Source organism: Pteronotus mesoamericanus, unplaced genomic scaffold (assembly GCF_021234165.1).
Source record: "Pteronotus mesoamericanus isolate MK-2021 breed Mesoamerican mustached bat unplaced genomic scaffold, CSHL_Meso_final contig_74, whole genome shotgun sequence".
NCBI lineage: Eukaryota > Metazoa > Chordata > Mammalia > Chiroptera > Mormoopidae > Pteronotus > Pteronotus mesoamericanus.
In genome coordinates, this window is record NW_026555247.1 from 6,659,681 (window position 1) to 6,678,528 (window position 18,848).

Genomic DNA, 18,848 nt, shown 5'->3' on the forward strand with positions numbered 1-18,848 from the left:
GTCTTCATCAAAGTCCCCCAAACTGGCCATTTGCCCATTTTCCTTTCTCTTATCACCTCTGATGGGCTGAGACCTCTTGGGCAAGTCAGTTGAGTTCGGGACATCCCCACAGCTCCCAGGAAGGGACATAAGAAAGGCCCTGTGTGTCTAGGAGTCCAGCCTCTTAAACTGGAGGAGCTTTAGAGGTTTTTGGTTGTTTTTTTTTTTTGCAAAATCTCTCATGGTCAGACGCAGAAATGAAGGCTCAGCAAAGTGAAGGGGCTCCCACAGCTCACCTCCCAGGAGCATGATAAAGGTCTCACAAATTGTTACCTGAAAGAGTGAGGATCAGGCGGAGGGCCAGTGACTAGAAATGATTTCATGAAGATCGACTCTGACATTGCACAGGCTCTGAGGACACTGGTCACAAAGGCCCCTGAGATCATTTTTGCCCACCCCTCCTCCCTCTCTTACCTTAGCAAAGAAAATCCAGGCTGCACACTGCCCCGGGGCCATATGGCTTTTTAGCTTCACTGTGCTGAACATGAGAAAGAATCCTAACAATCCACTGAAAGGAGAAAATATTTTTTTGTTAGTGAGGCTTGTCTTCTTTGAGCCAATAGGTAACTGTTTTCTGTTACAGTTTACCAGCCAATTTCTAATTATTACACATCTATTTCATTGGTATTTTATAGTGATCTCTAGATAAAAACACCCCAAACTTAAAAACCCATTAAGCTCTACTTTTCTAAGAAGCTTTGATGAAAGCATTGTACTAAAGGGGGGGGGGGGGCGGGGGAGAGAAATTTGGGAAATCTCTGGTTAAATCATGAAAGAAAGAAAAATGTAGAGGACAACACCTTCTACTCCCTCCCATATTACTTACGGAGCTTGCCACTTGCCAAGGTAGAGCTTCCATTTTTTTCAAGTAGAACAAACTGTCAGAAAGAGACTTCCAAAGGGAAATTCCCCATATGCGGACAGAGGGTCTGGACTGTATTGGCCCTGGGTTCAAGGGAAGAATCTGAAAGGGGAGGGCTGGCTCCAGTAACACAAGTCCCCCACACCGGGCCTGCCCACCCAGAAACCAGGCTTTGGGGACGATGCCCATGCCCAGGTGTGTGACCTGAAGGAGCTCCTGCCATGGGGGCCTGAGGCTGGGGCAGCACCATGGGGGCTATTCAGAGGTCTGCACCGGCAAGGCGCTGACACGGCGGTGGACAGGGAAATAGTGGCTTGAGCTAGAGCCATTTTCAAAAGTGACGCTGTGCAGCCAAGTCCAAAGCAAAGGGAACTCCAGCCAGAACAGTCCCTCTTCCTGACATTTGGAGGCAGGGTGATTGGGGAAGAAAGTATGGCTGAGAGACTCCATGAGAGAGGCTAACTTCCTGCGTGTGACTTTTATTTGGAATTGAAAACTGAAAAGCAGGAGTCTCAAATGATATGGCTTAGGGGGTTGGGTGTCATCCCATGGACCAAAAGATCACTGGTTCAATTCCCGGTCTGGGCACATGCCTGGGTTGCAGGCCAGGTTCCTGGCTGAGGGCGTGCGAGAGACAACCAACTGATACATGTTTCTCTCCCACATTGATGTTTCACTCCTTCTCTTTCTCCCTCCCTTCCCCTTTCTCTAAAAATAAATAAAATCTGTCAAAGAAAAAAAATTGAAAAGCAAGAGACACGACTGCATTTGTGCCCCAAACCAAAGGAGCAAGTCTAATGAGCTGTACCTATTTGTATTCCCAAGGCCTCGAGTGCCACACTGCCACTTGACCTTCATTATAGGCACTGGTGTGTGGCTCCAATTCAGTCACGAGTTCTGAGAGGGCGGGGCCTGACCGTGGGCTTCTCTGTATTTTCCCCAAAGGGGCCAAGCATGGAATCTTGTGCATAGTAGGTATTACATCAATGTTTTACAGGCTTATTTGGAAGCAGCTTGAATTAAATTAAGGCCAAATTTCACCGAAATCTGTGCCTTCACTTTATTAGATTATATTAGTTCACAGCCACACTCTTGGGGCAGCAGCCGAGATAGGAATTAGGCTTCCTCTGTGTGCGTATCAGCCTGTTTGGCCCGGCTGACCAGCAAATGCATTCATATTAGCAGCTGTAGCGATGGGAGGCTGGGCCATGATGGATCAAGACACTGAGGCTTTCATACCCACACGGCAAGGAAAATCAAAGTGACCTGAATTTCTGTTCTTGGCTGTGCTCATTCGCCCTAGTAACCTTGACCAGATACCCGCTTTTTTTCTTTCCCCCTTTTTTCCCTTGCCTCAGGTGCTATGTTCTTAAAGCAGGAATGAGCATAGTGGTTCCCATCCTACCTTTTGGAAATCAGAGATTTTCAGAACAGAAAGGTTCCCCAGCCCCAACTCTCACTTTATTAACAAGCAAACTGAGGCACAGGTACAATTATAATCCAGGTTTCCCGGCTCTTTCAATAATTCTCCATGGCTTTTCAAACCTCACCATGGGTGCCCCTGACCAAAGAGACAGCGTGAGATGCTGCAGGTGCCCCTGGCTGTGAGATTGGGTGTGGAAAGAAAGACAGACAGCGCCCAGGGCTCTTCTTGGGGGCGGCCACCCCCTGCATCCAAGGAGCTATCAGCCTCACAGGTGCCTGTCCAGTTTCCCACACCTCCATCCCCTCCCGTCCTTTCATCTCCTCTCCACCTCTAGCCAGAGGAAAGGCATGATTCCATGTGGGCCACGCCCCTCAGCACAGACTGTTCGCTGGAACTGAGCCTCTCCTGGTTTTTGATCCACACTTTCATTTTCAGCTCTCCTCTTGCAATAGAAGCAGATCTTAAAATCAGTGGGAGAGCCCCAGAAGTGAAAGAGCCTGAGCTCCTTGTTAATGGGGTATCCAGGTTGTGGCTACTAATACTATCCCCTCAGGCCTCCGTAGCCCCTTCCAAGCTCCCCCAGAGCCTTGAGGAGTCATGAGATGAGATGCGCTTAAAAGAGGTTAAGCTTGGTACAGGCGCCGGGGGTAAAATGTGACAGAGAATTAAATCGAGTCAAATAAATATTCCCAAACCTTTCAAATAAAAATTCCTGATTTTTCATTTTGGGTTATGAGAAAGTTTCAGATTAAAAGAGGCAGAAATGGAGCCAGAATGTCATCTCACAAAGCCAACAACAACGGGCTGTGAACTGTGTTGCCCTGTTCCAAATAACCACATCTCTTCCACAATGCGTCTGCCATGCTGCCAAGCACCACAAGCAAACAAGCCCATGGGCACTGGAACAGCACTAACACCCATGCCACACAGTCCCAGCTAAGTGACAAGGCCTCGCCAAATCGATAGGGACTGGGAAGATGAATTCTGTCAGTGTTCTGAAATTTTTCTGAGGATGATACATAAATCATTCTGAGGCTCAAACAGAAGCAAACTCTATAATATTGATTTTTTGGTCCTAATACACCCCCGTTGGAAACAGTACCTAGCTGCATATCAGCTTTTTGACTCTCTGTAAGGAATCACTGCTTGACAAGGTACAATCCTATATGTGTGGAAATAGGTGGTCTGACTTCCATGTAGCAATTGCTCATGGTTTGTTGGCATTCTATTTGCAGCTGATCTGAGCCGATAACAATAATGACTATAGTTTACTGGGCCAGAAACAATGCTAGGGCTTTAAATACTTCACTCAATACACACAATTACCCTGCATTGCTATTATTTTTCCATTTTACAGATGAGAAAACTAAATGAAGGCTTGGGAGAACTAGGAAAACTTGACCAAAGACCACACAGTTAGGAAGCAGCAGGGCTGGGATTCAACCCAAGTCTGGTTTTTCCACCATAGCAGAATACAAGCTTTGAGACTGCCCACAGAAACCTTTCCACTTCTGAGCATGATAAAGTCAAGCAAAGGGTGTGCGGCAGGAAAGGGAAACAGGACGGTTACAAACTTCTGCATCTGTAATTCTATCCACTTAACTGGTCTAGATCCCTGAGTACTTCCCAAGGCCAATATTAATGATCACCTTGTTGTCCAGACATCTCCTAATCAATGGTTTCCAAAATCTCTTCCTCATAGTTTTGTGGTTCAGCTGAGGTTTCGTTTTGGTTTTTTTGTTGTTGTTGTTGTTGTTGTTTTTGGAGGTTGCCCTCAGGAGCAAGAGAGATGCCAAGGTGGAAGTTGAGAGGGTTGGACTGTGGATCCAAATCTTCCCTTGAACTCAATCAGTTTCATCAGTGTTATGTACTGAAGTTACAAGAATTGCTTATGCAGAAAACAAAACAAAAGTGGAAATCCTAGCTCTTCAGCCAGTTTGAAAACCACTGCTGTGGCCTAAAAACTTCTGGAAGAAAGGGGTCCTCCAAAGTCCCAGGCCAGCCCTGAACACCTGACAGTGTTCATAACAACCCATGGATGGCCTGGGAGCTGCTTCCACTCTTGCATCCGCCACCGCTCTGCCACTCATCTGGATGACGGCAGTAACCCTGAACTTCAGGGAAATGAAGACACTGCTGGTAGTATAGAAACACAAACTAATAGTGCAAAGGTTTTACGAGTTGAGATTACCTGGCACAGCAGCCGCCGTGGAATCTGTAGAAATACAGGAACGGAAAGTCCAGGACGCTGAGGAGATCACCTGAGGGGCACAGCAAGGGAAAAGCAGTGGCCCACATGCCCGCAGCCCCCGGCAGTCCCATGAACGCAAGCGAGGGTCTTTATCACAGCAGCCCACTGGGCGCCAAGCTGCCCTGCACTGGATCCACGCTGGCATTCTTAGGGTTTCTATGTTATTGGCATTTCCTTATAATAATAATGCCAATTCAGCGAGAGTCTGCTTTGCACAGGGCCCCACACTAAAAGCTTTATGTACATTATTTCTTTCAATCTTTATAACAACTCTGTGAAGGTTTGTTATCTGCATTTTAACTGGGGCTCAAAGAAGTTAAAAGATCTGCCTAAGACTGCACAATTCTTGAATGATGGAGCCACAGTGCAGCCCTCGGATCTTTCTTCTCTGCCAAGGCAGCCATCCCTGCCAAAGGCGGAGTGTAGAACCAAAAAAAAGTCTTGTCTTCAAAAAGTTCTATTCTTTTCTGACTTATAGCTAAAAAAAGATTGTGAATGCATGCCTCTGACATCTTTTTTTTTTTCATTTTTGTATTGAATTACTGCACAAACGGTGCAGGGACCAGACCGACTGTGCACACTCATTTTAGTTTAAGGTCCAAAGGGTACATTTATTTCTAGTGAAGTAAGTTCATTCTTTTAGTTCCACTTGGTGCAAGAGGAAATAATCACACATATTGGCTGCTTCCCTCCCTGGAATTTGAACTTGGTCACAAACAAGAAGTCAGGAGATTAAAAAAGCAGAAAGCCTTCCAAAAATGTCCAGTGAAAAGGAATTAAGCATTTCCACAGCAGATAGCTTAATCCTTCCAAATCTGGAATTTCGGAGGCTGTGAGGAGCCAGGCCTTCCAGGCCCCCAGCCTCTGTCTGCCTCTCTGATGGATGGACCAGAGCAAGAAAGGATGATTTTCCTGAGTATTCACAGTATGTGAAGTGTACAGATAGCACTTTCTTCATCACTACTCTTATTAACCAAGAGTTTCAGGACAAAAGCCACATGGCCTGCTACACCTCCTCAGAGACCTAAATGATTTCAAACAATCCAACCACCTACTATTGGGAAGGAAAAGTTCTGAATTCCATTTCTCTGGAAGGTTGGGTATTTTTTAAAATCATGACTATTGTTTTGTCCCATTTATGCGTATGTGTGAGTGTTTAATTAATAGGAGGGGGTCTCATGGGATCTGGTTTGCATCCACCATAATAAGAGGCTAAGAGTTCTTGTCCTCTTTCTGCCATGATTCCACTGGGTACCTTTAATGTCTACTTGAGACCTATATTGGTGGAGGGACTTTGTAAATGACATCATCAGGCTCAGACATCTTATGCATAAAGACCATCATCTGAAGTCCTCTTCCCGAGGACAATGGTGGAAAGAAGGGGAAGGGACTAAACAAAGAACATGTATGAATGACCCATGGACATGGGCAACACAGTGGGAATTGACTGTGGGGGAGGGGGCAGGGTGAAATAGGTGGAGGAGGGCAAAGGGGGGAAAATGAGACAACTGTAATAGAATAAACATGATTAAAAAAATAAAAATAAAAAGTAAAAATGAAGTCCCCTTCCCCACAGAAGTGACAACTGAGGTATCCCTGGCACCCTGGTCCTAGAGGGTGGCCCGAGTCCCCTGCTCAGGTGGCGGAAGGGACGTCCGTGGAGGATGTGCTCTGCCTCTCTGGCAGTTGTTGGTTCTTGGCCCTTTCCCAATTTCCCTCTCAGCGTGAGGGAAACTGCAGCACAGTCAGTGTGATAATGAGGAATGGACAGAAAGGGAGATAAATTAAATGCAGGACCTTGCAATTCCTTGAGCACTGCCTCTTCAGCACCCAGCCTTTCATCAGGAGATGAACTGGACTCACGGTGTGTTGGCGACCTTTCCAGCCCAGCCCAGGCTGTGGAAGGGTCAGAGGTAGACAGCGAGAAGTATACCAAAAGAGCCGTCCTCCTAGGGAGTTCACCAGTTAGATTAAAACCCTCACCCAAATCCTGAACATTGATCCTGTAAATTATTGAGAGAGAGAGAGAATAGCTCACTCTTTGAGACATTCCTAAAAGCTCCACATATTTCTCATATGGCCCTGAGCTGACTTCAAGTCTGTCTCTCCTTCTAAAACTATCAAGTCCTCAAAAGAGCGACTGTCTCTTAACTCATCACTTGTACCCACTGGGTTAGGACCATCGCTGATACACAGTAATCACTACTGAACTAAGAGTATCTGAGAGACCTAAGCCCCGCTTGCTTACTTTGGAGAGACTGTTCTAAACACCTTCTAGTTGATAATGCCGGTCCTAAATTTCAAACTGACCCAAATGTTTGCCCTCTGATGCCTTCAGCCTGCCTCCTCTTTTGCTGAAGTAGCACTCTTAGACAGATAGGGTGCATACCAACCTCTAAATAACCAAGGTTAATAACTGTGCTACATATAACCCTGAAGCTGTTGTGGTATGTGGCTGGCTGACCCCAACCACATGAAGACTAGATCCAGGGGCCTAAAAAATTTGTAAAGATGTTAAAAAAACAACAACAACATTCCTGCACCATCTAGTGCAGGATGTACAATTTAAGTACAAATGAGGTGGCTCAAGAGTTATGACCATGTTTTGTGGCATCAACATGCAGCTGATGCAATCAGTTCTGGGTTGAGCCTTCATTCCCATGCTCCACAGCTAAAATTCTGCTGGATCTCTGACTGACAGAGTGAATCCCATTTCTCTGAAGATCATAGAGCATGAAATTGCCACAGTGTAAGTGTAGCACAGTCTTACTGCATTCAAGCGTAATTAATATCTGAACATCAAGAAAATTTCCTCTCACCACAATTAGACCTCAAAACTAGCAGGAAAATGGAAGGTCAGTTCCAAGAAGTGATTAGTGCTGCTTGCTTTATCTCACACACGAGCAATGGACACATGAGGTACCAAGGTCATTTCTGGGTCAGATTCCTGTGGCTCTCCCAGCTCTTCTGGTGCCTTGAGATTCTCTCTCTTGACCACCACAGCTGAGGGCTCCCATACAAATATGAAAAGCAAACTTTCAAACATGGGAGGAATTTCTCTTCTTTATTACTGCTTACAACATTCTAGGGGAATCAAGGTTCCCATGTTCTTGGAGCCTCTGCATGAACCATGAGGTTGAAAGATTGGAGTGGGGGATAGAATCAAGATGGCGGAGGAGTGAGTGGAGGTCAAACCGACCTCATCCCAGGACCAATCTGGAATTACAACTAAATTGTGGAGAAATCACCTGGAACAAACAACTGAACAAGAGCAAGAGAGGAGCCTTATAACCTTGGACAGATAGAAGAATCAGCTTTAGCACAACCTAACTGGTAAGGAGTGCGGTGGAGACTCAAGAAGGCGGGCAGGGTGCCCATGGGTGGTGGTACCAGAAGGATATTGAAAAAGCCAGTTGGATCCTCCTAAGATGAGCAAGGTCTAAACCAAAAATGGGGATCTCTAGTCTACAGCAACAGAGCCGAAAAAGTACACAGAAAACAGCCAGCTATGAAAAGCAGCAGAGTTGCTCTCTGCCAGAGACAGGGAGTTGGAGATGCAAAGAACCATTTAAGGGCCAATGCATAAATTTTTATTTGCAGCCACTTACCCTGGGATGCGACAAAGGCAGGGGAAGAGTGGGCTAGAGACACCTGAGGAGAGACTGGGGAAGGAGGCTTTGGGGAGAGAACGGAGAGAGTAGTGGACAGGATCCCGGTGCTGACTCATCCCCCATATGGCAACAGCCATCTTGCTCAGGCAGAGACCACTCCCCTGAGCAGGAGCACAGTGAGAGGACACAATAACCCCGCCCCCAGGAAGGACTTGGTCCTAGCCTGGTAATGCTAAGGCCTGACTGCTGAGTACAGAGTGGCAACCACAGATAGTAGATCCCTGGCTAAAGTGGGTGCAGAGTGGTCTAGAGACACTGGAGACAGAGGCTTTGGGAGAGAACAAAGAGTAGCCAGTGGGATCCCAGTGCTGACTTCTCCCTGATTCAGCAGCAGCCATCTGGCTCAGGCAGACCACTACCCCAAGCAGCAGCAGCATGAGAGCACCCAATAATCCTGCCTCCAGGAGGGACTCTGCCCCACCCTGTGGTGTCTAAGCCGGGCTGCTGAGTGCAGAGTGACTAAATTAATGGCTGAAGTAGACTGCCACAGACACTAGATTCCTAGAAGTCTCAAACAGACTGCCTAAGGTCAGACAGGGTCAACATCTTACATCATCAGAGGCAGATCCAGAAAGAAAAAACAGCAGTCTCCTACCATAGAAGTTCACACCTCAAAGTCAGGAAATCAAGACAGATCAATTTAAGAAGAATAAGCAAAAAAGAAGAGTCTCACAAACAATGGGAAGACAAAGAAACAACCCCCAATCGAAATGAAAGGAGGAGTCCCTAGAAAGAGAACTAAATGAAATAGAGGCAAGTTAACTATCAAATATTAAGTTCAAAACAATTACTATAAGGAAGTTCAGTGAGCTCAGTGAGCTCAAGAGGCATTTAGGGAAATGCAGGACAACCTTAAACATAACAATATCCATATAATAGTGACACCAGAAGGAGAAGAAGAGGAGCAAGGGATAGAAAACCTGTTTGAAAAAGTATTGATGGAAAACATCCCTAATTTGAGGAGAGAAAAAGTCACACAAGTCCAGGAAGCACAGAGAGTCCCATTCAAGAGAAACCCCAAGAGGCCCACTCCAAGACACATCATAATTAAAGTGGAAAATATCAAAGACAAACAGAGAATCCTAAAGGAAGCAAGGGACAAACAGGCAGTAACATACAAGGGAGCCCCAATAAGGCTAGCAGCTGACTTCTCAAAAGAAACACTACAAGCCAGAAGGGAATGGCAGGAAATATTCCAAGTCATGAAAAGCTGCAAAGGCCTGCAACCAAGACTGCTCTACCCAGCAAGGCTCTCAATTAAGATGGAAAACAAAATAAGGAGTTTCTCAGACAGAAGATGGCTGAAAGAATACACCTCCACCAAACCAGCTTTGATGAATTTTTTTAAGACTCTTTCAACACATTTGCCCATTTCATGATTGCAAGATATGCTAAAGGGACTGCTATAAGATGAAGAAAAAGGGTCTATGAATACCCACTTCCTTTCACAGTCACCAATACTTGATATTACCAATATTTTTAATACTTATTAATCTGATTGTGACAATGTGTTATTTTAATTATTACTTTATTATTTGTTGAAACTAAACCTGTTTTTGTATATATCTTGCCTACTTCTATTATTTCTAAAAAGCTTTAAATGACTTCTTGGTATTCTTTATCCATTTTTTGATTAAATGTTTATAGAACTTTTTTCCCTAAAAAGAAATAAAAAACTATTAACCCTTTTTAGATGTGTTGCAAATACTTTTCTATTCTATTCCTTGTCCTTTAACTTTTTTATATGTGTGTTACTGTATAGTCTTAAATGTTTAATATAGTCATATTGTCAATGTTTTACTTTATAGCTTCTGGGTTTGAATATTATACTTCAGGATAAGAAAAATATTTTGTATTTTCTCCTATAACTCCTTAGATTTTACATATTGATTTTTAACTCACCTAAATATTTTTGTATAATGTGTGAAATAGGGCTCTATATTTGTTTTATTTCAAGTAATGGTGGTCTATGCACCTTATTGGTTGAAAAAGCCCTATTTTCCCCATTGATTTGAAATATCAATTTAATCATTGTTAGAAGAGATATACATTTGTTTCTACAATGCTCATTTTATTTCATTGATCTACTTGGTTATTTTTGTCCCAGTGTCATGTTGTTTTAACTGCTGAGACTTTATAATGGATTTAAATTTTTTAATATTTTGGAATGTATTTTGACATTTAAAAAAATAAATAAAGTCAATCTGGATTTAAAAAAAATAGGAAAGAAGGAAATCCTACCTTTTGCAACAACACAGATGGAACTGGAGAATATTATATTAAGTGAAATAAGCCAGTCGGTGAAAGACAAATACAATATGATCTCACCTACAAGTGGAATCTATTCAACAAAATAAACTAACAAACAAAATAAACCACAGGCATGGAACCATGGAGCAGACTGAAAGTGACCAGAGGGAATAGGGGAAGAGGACAATGGTGGAAAGAAGGAGAAGGGACTAAACAAAGAATATGCAGGAATGACCCATGGACATGGACAACAGAGTGGGACCTGACCGTGGGAGGCGGGGGCGGGGTGGGATGGGTGGAGAGGGCAAAGGGGGAAAAATTGAGACAACTGTAATAGAATAAACATGATTTAAAAATTAAAAAAAAGAAAGTATCATAAGCAAGTGGGAAAAAATAAAGTGCTGTTCTGACTTAAAAATGGGTAGGTTACCCACAGGTCCAATGAGAAAATAAACAAATTTGCAGGAATCAGAGCTACCCAATCCCACCAGTCCTTGAATACTTTTGCAGAAAGAAAATTTCCTTCAACTGTTATATTTGCTTAAACTTTGCAGTCAACAGTATACTACTAGGAGAAAACAACACCAGAATCCATCAAGGAGTTTAGTGTAACTGACCTGAGTTTACAAAGCTCAGACAACTGATCTCCCAGGGGTATTCTAGATTGTGAGCTTCCACCAATGCTCACACCAAACTCCTACCCTAATACCTTGCTGCCTTAGTTATCCACTCTAACAAACAAACATAAGCACTTTGCTGTGCCTGAATGCTTTTTGAAGCTGTGGGCCACTGCTCACAGCTGCGCGGACTGCGCACTGCGTGACTTCAGAGAGCAGGACCACACCTGCCTATGGTGGCCCAGAGGGTTTCTAAAAGTTAAAGGTGATCAAAGCCTGAACAGTATTCCTCACAATGGCCAAGGTACAGAAACAACCTCAATGTCCATCGGTGGGTGAATGGATAATGAAAGTGTGGTACATATATAACAGAATATTTAACATAAAAAAGGAAATCCTGCTATTCGTGACAACATGGTTGAAACTTGAGGGAGTTATGGTAAATGAACTAATTAGACAAATGCTGTATGATCTCACTTACATGTGAATCTAAAAACAAAAACAAAGCAAAAACCTGAACTCATAGATACGGAGAACAGATTGGTGATTGCTGGAGGTTGGGTGTGGTGGGTGAGTGAAATGGGTGAAGGTAGTCAAAGGCACAAGTTTCCAGTTATAAGATAAATAAGTCTGGGGTTGTAATGTACAGCATGGTGACTATAAGTTAACAATAATGTATTATATATTGGAAAGTTGCTAAGAGAAACCTCAAAAGTTCTCATAAGAAAAAATACTGTACTTATGTGTGGTGATGGATGTTAATTAACTAAACTTATTGTGACCATTTCATAATATACACATATATCAAATCATTATGTTGTATACCTAAAACGGATACAATGTTAAATGTCGATTATATATGTACATATATATATATTTTTTAAAAGCAGAGGCGGTCTCTTTTTATATGGATTTCAGAAGTAGATCCCAACTCTAGTCAAGAGTCTAGACTAGACCGTTCTGTCACTCAGCAGTCCTCATCCAAGCAGGCATTCAAGGACCAACCCCACGGCTACCAACGTTTCACGTCAACAATGTTCCACTGACAGGAGGTGAAAGGAGAAGCAGACACACATGTTTAAGACACCTTGACACACAATTTGTAAAAGTTCTAGGAAGTCGACAAACATGACCATGGAGACCACACACAGAGTACCTTTAGGTTACTTAATACAGGTAACTCTAAGTGTGGGGTGCTCATGGGTTAGATACTGAACTTGGTGCTGGTCTAGATGGAAATCTCCGGACTCTTTTGGAAGGTTGACACCAGTTTGCGCATAACCCCCACCAGCCTTCTACAGGGCCTTCGCCCGAGCCCTGCTATGACGGTTACTAAGGCTCACGGGACCTCAAGGGAGAGCCTCAGCAACATACAACAAGGTAGGCCAAGGTCATCTCTACCATTGACAACAGAGTCACAGCCAGGCCCATCAGCCCAGCAAAATCCTTCTCAGAAGCCACTTCCTATATCTGGCCTCTTCGAAGCTACCACCTCAACTACCCGAAAACCGCAACAAACCAAAGACCCAGCCAGAAGTCCTTCCAGGACATACCACGCCTCTCTCTGATGAATCCCATAGATTTTACAGCTTCCTGAGCTGCTCACCACAGACCTACCCTCAACCATTCACTATATGATGTGATCAAAGCCTGCAGGAGAGGGAACAAGAAAAGAGCATTTGATGTCTAATGTCCATTCTTTTTTTAACTTAAAATATAATTGGGAGATAAATTAATCATTGCAAGTATCTTTTTCAGGCATACATGAGCTCCAAATAGACTCTCAAATAGAAGAGCTTGCCTTTATTATCCCCTATACGTTTTGTTTTGTTGAGATATAACTCATATACTATAAAGTTTACCCTTTTAAAGTCTACAATTCGGTGGTTTTAAGTATGTGTTCACAGAATTGTGCAACCATCCTCACCACCTAATTCCAGGACATCCTCATAGCCTCCAAAAGAAAACAAAGTCCATTTTAAATCACTCTTCAGCCCAGGCCAATCTATAACTTCAGGATGCTGACCACTTTGTATCCCAGAGAGTAACTATGTGCTCAAAGTATTCTAGCACTGACCTAAAAGTTTAGTAATTACTCAAGGTAAAATGTGGGAATGTTGCCTAAAATGTATAAATGACTCCTAGCAGTCATCATGCTTGGCACCTGGTGAACTACATGCCCTCCTAACTAAGAGAAGCTCCAGTAAGAAATTTAGGGACATCAGAGAAAAGTATTCACTCACTCAAGAGACTCAAGAAGTATAAGATCACTAAAAAGGAAGCGTTTATAAAGAAAATCCTGGAGAGCAGGTCAGGAGACAGACCTAAACTCCAGTCTCCCTCTGCTGCTCACCTCCTCTGCATCATCTTGGTACCTCACTTAACTCCTCTGGGTTTCAGCTCCCTCACTGGTAGAATGTGGTCACACCCTGGGTAATCACCAGAATCCCTTCCAGCTCGATAACCATGAGTGTAAACCAATGAACAAGCACAACCTGTTCATTGAAAGGCAGAGTGATTTCTTTAGGTGAAAATTATTCACCAAACCCATGAGAAATCACTCAGGGAATAAATGAACATATCAACTAAGGAGAACTAGTGAACATAACTTTCCAAAGGCCTTTGACTAAAATACATTTCAAATGGGGAGGATGCTTAGAAGGCTCTTAAGTATCTGTTGGGTGGCAGCCTTCTGGTTGCATGAAGGAAGGAGGTGAGGCACGATTTAAAGCAGGCACCCAGCAGCACAGATAAGCAGAAACTGTTTAGGGATAACATCATGGTTTCATACAATTTCTTCTTTTGCAATACAAAGGATAGGCTTTCAACCAATGATGATGGAGAGGGCACTCAACAGCACACGTCATACATGTGAGACAGCACCGGGCTGTGGAAGTGGGCAGAAAACGGCAGGTGTGCTTCAGTGTGGGCAAGTGTCAAATGATGCACTTTGTGCAGAGAAAAGTAATTCAAGTTATTCTTACACAACGCGGGCTCTATTTTGTCACATACAATCTAGAATCAGTACCTGGGTCACTATTAGCAGTTCCCTAAGGATGCAGTTCTAATAGAATTGAAATAGCTCAAAACAGAAACAGAAAGCTGTCATTGTTTTGGGCACAGCAAGAGAGCTAGAAAGAGCTTTAGCTATAATCCAGTCCACGTTTTTCATTTTGCAGATAAGGGCACTGAGACCCTGAGGGCTTAGGAAAGGCCTTATGCATAGCAAATGGTCAATAAACATTAGTTTAAGGAGGGTGGCCAATAAAACATGTATTTTCAGCCATACCACATACAGATATTATTGCTTTGTCTTTGACATCGACTTCAAACCTTTCAAAGTAAAAAAAAAAAAAAAAAAAAAAAAAAATCACAATGAAATAGAGTATTGTGGACAATTCCTGAATCTGAAAAACAATTATAGAGTAATTCATGCAGCAACAAAGTAAAGGTAAGTTTTAAAACTTGACTTTAATCTGGAATTCCAAAGATAAAATGATAACAGGCCCCTGACAGCTCAGTTGGTTAGAGCATCATCCTGATCCTCAAAGGTTGCAAGTTTGATCGCCAGTCAGGGCACATACAAAGCAACCAATGAATGCATAAATAAGTGGAACAACATATCAATGTTTCTCTTTCTCTCTAAAACAAAATCAATACATAAAAAATATGATATGATAACGTATGATATGAAGTGGTAAAAGGATGTCAATTAGAAATAAGGTAAATTTGAAATTTTTCACCAAATCCTTTAGCATTAGAGCTGAAGAGCAATTCTGGGTGCTTAAAGAAGAAATCAGAAAGGACACAGAAGTGGAAGATATGAAACCTGTCCACATCTAGGATTGTACCAGATGAAAACATATACAACAAAATTCAAGAAAGGGTAAAAATAAATTCATGGGCAGTAATTCCCTAGTAGGTTATTAAGAACAGTCTCAAGTATGTGGGCCATTTCTAACCCCTGAGTTCGACATCCTGGAAGGCAACCACATTCTCTTACAAAATGTCCCTCAGACACAGAACCAGGTCAAGGCACTGCACTGAATGGGCAATGTAAAACAAACAAAGAAAATAATGTTTACCTGTGGGATGAGATGCAAACGCCAGGAGCACAACACTGTAAAAGAAACAGCAGAGTAGTGAAGAAAGTTTCCCCAGCACTGAGAAAACAACATGCATTTCCAACCATTCTACTTGGAAATATGAAATTGGCCTAAAAGCAAATTATCTTCCCTGAATGGTCTTGTTCTGCCTAAACCCAGCTCCTCAGTGAGGGAGTGAGAATCTCTTGAAATGCTTTAGGTTTGGGCCAGAGGGTTGAATCTACCTTGTGACGGACTAAGGGTCCATGCCCCACTCTGAGGGTCAGCCAAGCCACTAATTATCATCATACTCACCTAGGCTACAAACAGCATTTGTAAGCCAAGCATAGCAAACTTTAAATTACAAACAGGCAGCACTCTAAAAGCTAGCCGTTGAACGTGAGCTAAGTCTCTTTTTTGCCACAAAGTTAACTGCATAGAAGGTAGGTGATATGTCCAAGAAGCCAGCCCACAAAATGATCCATCCCATCTACCATGTGCCTGAAAACCACCTGGACCAACTGGCAATTGATGCCAAAAAGGATGAAAATGAGCAGGAGGAGTCTTCCTCTGATGTGGGTCCTGTTCGTCCTTGCCACCCTCCCATCTCCCTCCCTGAAAGTTCCTCCCTTCCCCCAGTGCCTGTCGGCAGCACCTTCGTTGGCCTTAGCCCACCTTCCATACTCTCTTCCATTACTATTCTATGCCATCCAGGCAGCTGATCTAGTTAGAGGTTAGGAATGAAACTCTCTATCCAATTCTAATACAAAAGGCATATGCTGCCAAATAAACAGCATACCTTTTCATTCATTCATTCATTCAACAAATGTTTATTGAGTGCCTAATAAGTGTCAGTGCCAGGTACTGTTCTAATTTGAAGATATGGAAGTGCACAAAATAGAAGACATTCTTACACTCATGGGAAATAAAATAGAAAAATATAATCTCCATAGGCTAAACTCCAATACATTGTTCTGTTTTACAAATCATACCCCAGAGAGAACACCTGTCTACTTCCTTTTGACACACACACACATTTCATCTGCAAAATAAAGAGGTGTGGTATGAATAGAGAACATTAGAGTAGTTTTTAATAGATGAGGAGAAATTAGTGTCTACTTATATTAAAAAGTGCTAGCCATATATTCCATAATATTCATTTCTCATAAATTACCTAAATGCCTCAAAATGCTGATCAAAGCCATGCCATTTTTAGACCATTCCATTTATTTTCAGTGCCATGTACAACTTCCTCCTTCATTCCTTCCTTCATCCTTTCCCCCTACCATGGGCCTTAGGCCTCTACTTATAAGAGAAACACCAAAGAGTCAGGACAGGGAGCAAGTACATCCTCAAGAAAATAGGAGTATGTGCCAAAGTAGAGACTGTCCAATTCCTTGACTTTCCAAAAAAATGAAGAGATCAAACCAGCTCTCGGCTCTGGAAGGCAAAGCTGAAGGCTGGCTCCTACAAGCACAAAGGCCCCACAGATCTGAGCCACCACAGATCTCTGGGTGGGATGCCCTCAGTGTCCAGTTCCGTGGCAAACTGAATCGTGTCCCTCTTTCTGATTCACATACCTTCGTCATTTGTGCTGATAGAAGACTTGGAAATAGAATCATGGCTTTAGCCGTGGGCTCAGCAATAGGCTCAGCCAGGAAGCCTCAAGCACCAGGCTTACCCAAGGTGAAGGGCTGGGAGGGAGGGAGGAGAGAAGAACTAGCAGAGTCACAGAGGCTCACTGAGGCTCACTTTTCCATCCCTTTACACCTCTGCTGCTCAAGTTGGCTCTAAATTCTTTGGAGAAAAAGAACTGCCTAAAGGGGCCTCTTGAAAAGGGAGCTGGTGGGTCTGCGCAGAGTGAAACTAATGATTGTTTTCCACTGAGCACAAAAGCCTCCCACAGCTATCCTTAGGGTGAATCCTGCTTTCAAGCAGGTGTTCCAATAAATACTGAGACTTCCGGCCAAGACGGAGATGTAGGTAGATACACTTCACTTCTTCGCACAACCAAAAGAAAGACAACAGCACATTTAAAAACAAAAAACAACCAGAGCTGCCAGAAAATTGAACTGTATGGAAATCTGACAACCAAGGAGTTAAAGAGGAAACATTCATCCAGACTAGCAGGAGGGGTGGAGATGGGCAGCTGGGGCAGAGAGGAAGTGTGGCAAGGTGGCGGCTAGAGGACCGGCCAGGTGAGATGACGGCTGGTAGTCCCACATCTGCATGCAGATAAACCAGGAGAAACAACAGGGGAGGGACCACGCAACCCAGAGTTCCAGCGCGGGAAAAGAAAGTCTCAAAACCTCTGGCTGTGAAAATCTACGGGGGTTGCAGAGACAGGAGAAACTCCCAGCCTCACAGGAATGTTCGTTGGAGAGATCAACGGGCATTATCTAAATGCCTAGAATGTACCCAAACCCACCCACCTGGGAATCAGCACCAAAAGGGCCCAATTTGCTTGTGGGTAGCAGGGGAAGTGACCGAAAGAAGGGTGAGAGCCGGGCAAGTGGCATTGTTCCCTCTCTGACCCCTCCCCCACATGCAGTGCCACAGTGCAGCTATATGGGTTGCCCTGCCCTGGTGAATACCTAAGGTTCTACCTCTTACAATGTAACAGGTGCACTGACACAAAGAAATATGGCCCAAATGAGAGAATAGATCAAAACTCCAAAAAAATAACTAAGCGACAAAGAGTTAGCCAACTTATCAGATACAGAGGTCAAAACACTGGTAATCAGGATGCTCACAGAAATGGTTAAGTATGGTCTCAAAATAGAGGAAAAAGGGAAGGCTATGCAAAGTGAAATGAAAATATACAGGGAATCAACAATGAAGGGAAGGAAACTGGGACTCAAATCAGTGATTTGGAGCAGGAGGAAGAAATAAACAATCAACCAGAACAGAAGGACAAGTAAGAATCCAAAAAAATGAGGAGAGGCTTAGGAACCTGTGGGACAACTTTAAACGTTCCAACATCCAAATCACAGGGGTGCCAGAAGGGGAAGAGGAAGAGCAAGAAATTGAAAACTTATTTGAAAAAATAATGAAGGAGAAACTTCCCCAATCTGGCAAAGAAAATAGACTTCCAGGAAGTCCAGGAAGCTCAGAGAGTCCCAAATAAGTTGGACCAAGGAAGCACACACCAAGGCACATCATAATTACATTACCCAAGATTAAAGATAGGGACAGAATCTTAAAAGCAGCAAGAGAAAAGGAGAGAGTTTCTTACAAAGGAGCTACCATAAGACTATCAGCTGATTTCTCAAAAGAAACCTTACAGGCAAGAAGGGGCTGGAAAGAATTATCCAAAGTCATGAAAAGCAAGGACCTACATCCAAGATTACTCTATCCAGCAAAGCTGTCATTCAGAATGGAAGGGCAGGTAAAGTGCTTGGCAGAGAATGTAAAGTGAAAGGAGTTCATCATCACCAAGCCCTTATTACATGAAATGTTAAAGGGACTTATCTAAAGGAAAAGAAAAATAATGAACAGTAAAAGGACAACAAATTCACAACTATCAACAACTGAACCTAAAAAAAAAAACAAAAAAAACAAAACTAAGTAAACAACTAGAACAGGAACAGAATCACAGAAATGGAGATCACATGGAGGGATATCGGTGGGGAGGGGATGGGGGGAGA

The 18,848-nt window shown here is 43.2% G+C and overlaps 1 protein-coding gene across 2 annotated transcripts in view; it reads right to left on the reverse strand.

Moving 5' to 3' along the window:
• Positions 1 to 18,848, reverse strand: part of TMEM241 (transmembrane protein 241) — a 114,330-nt gene that overhangs the window by 47,302 nt on the left and 48,180 nt on the right. For both annotated transcript variants that reach the window (XM_054583448.1, XM_054583447.1), the window contains 3 exons: positions 15,202 to 15,236; positions 4,519 to 4,588; positions 454 to 547 (listed from right to left, as the gene is read on the reverse strand). In XM_054583448.1, the coding sequence (XP_054439423.1) occupies positions 454 to 547; positions 4,519 to 4,588; positions 15,202 to 15,236 (199 nt within the window). The remainder of the gene's footprint in view (positions 1 to 453; positions 548 to 4,518; positions 4,589 to 15,201; positions 15,237 to 18,848) is intronic.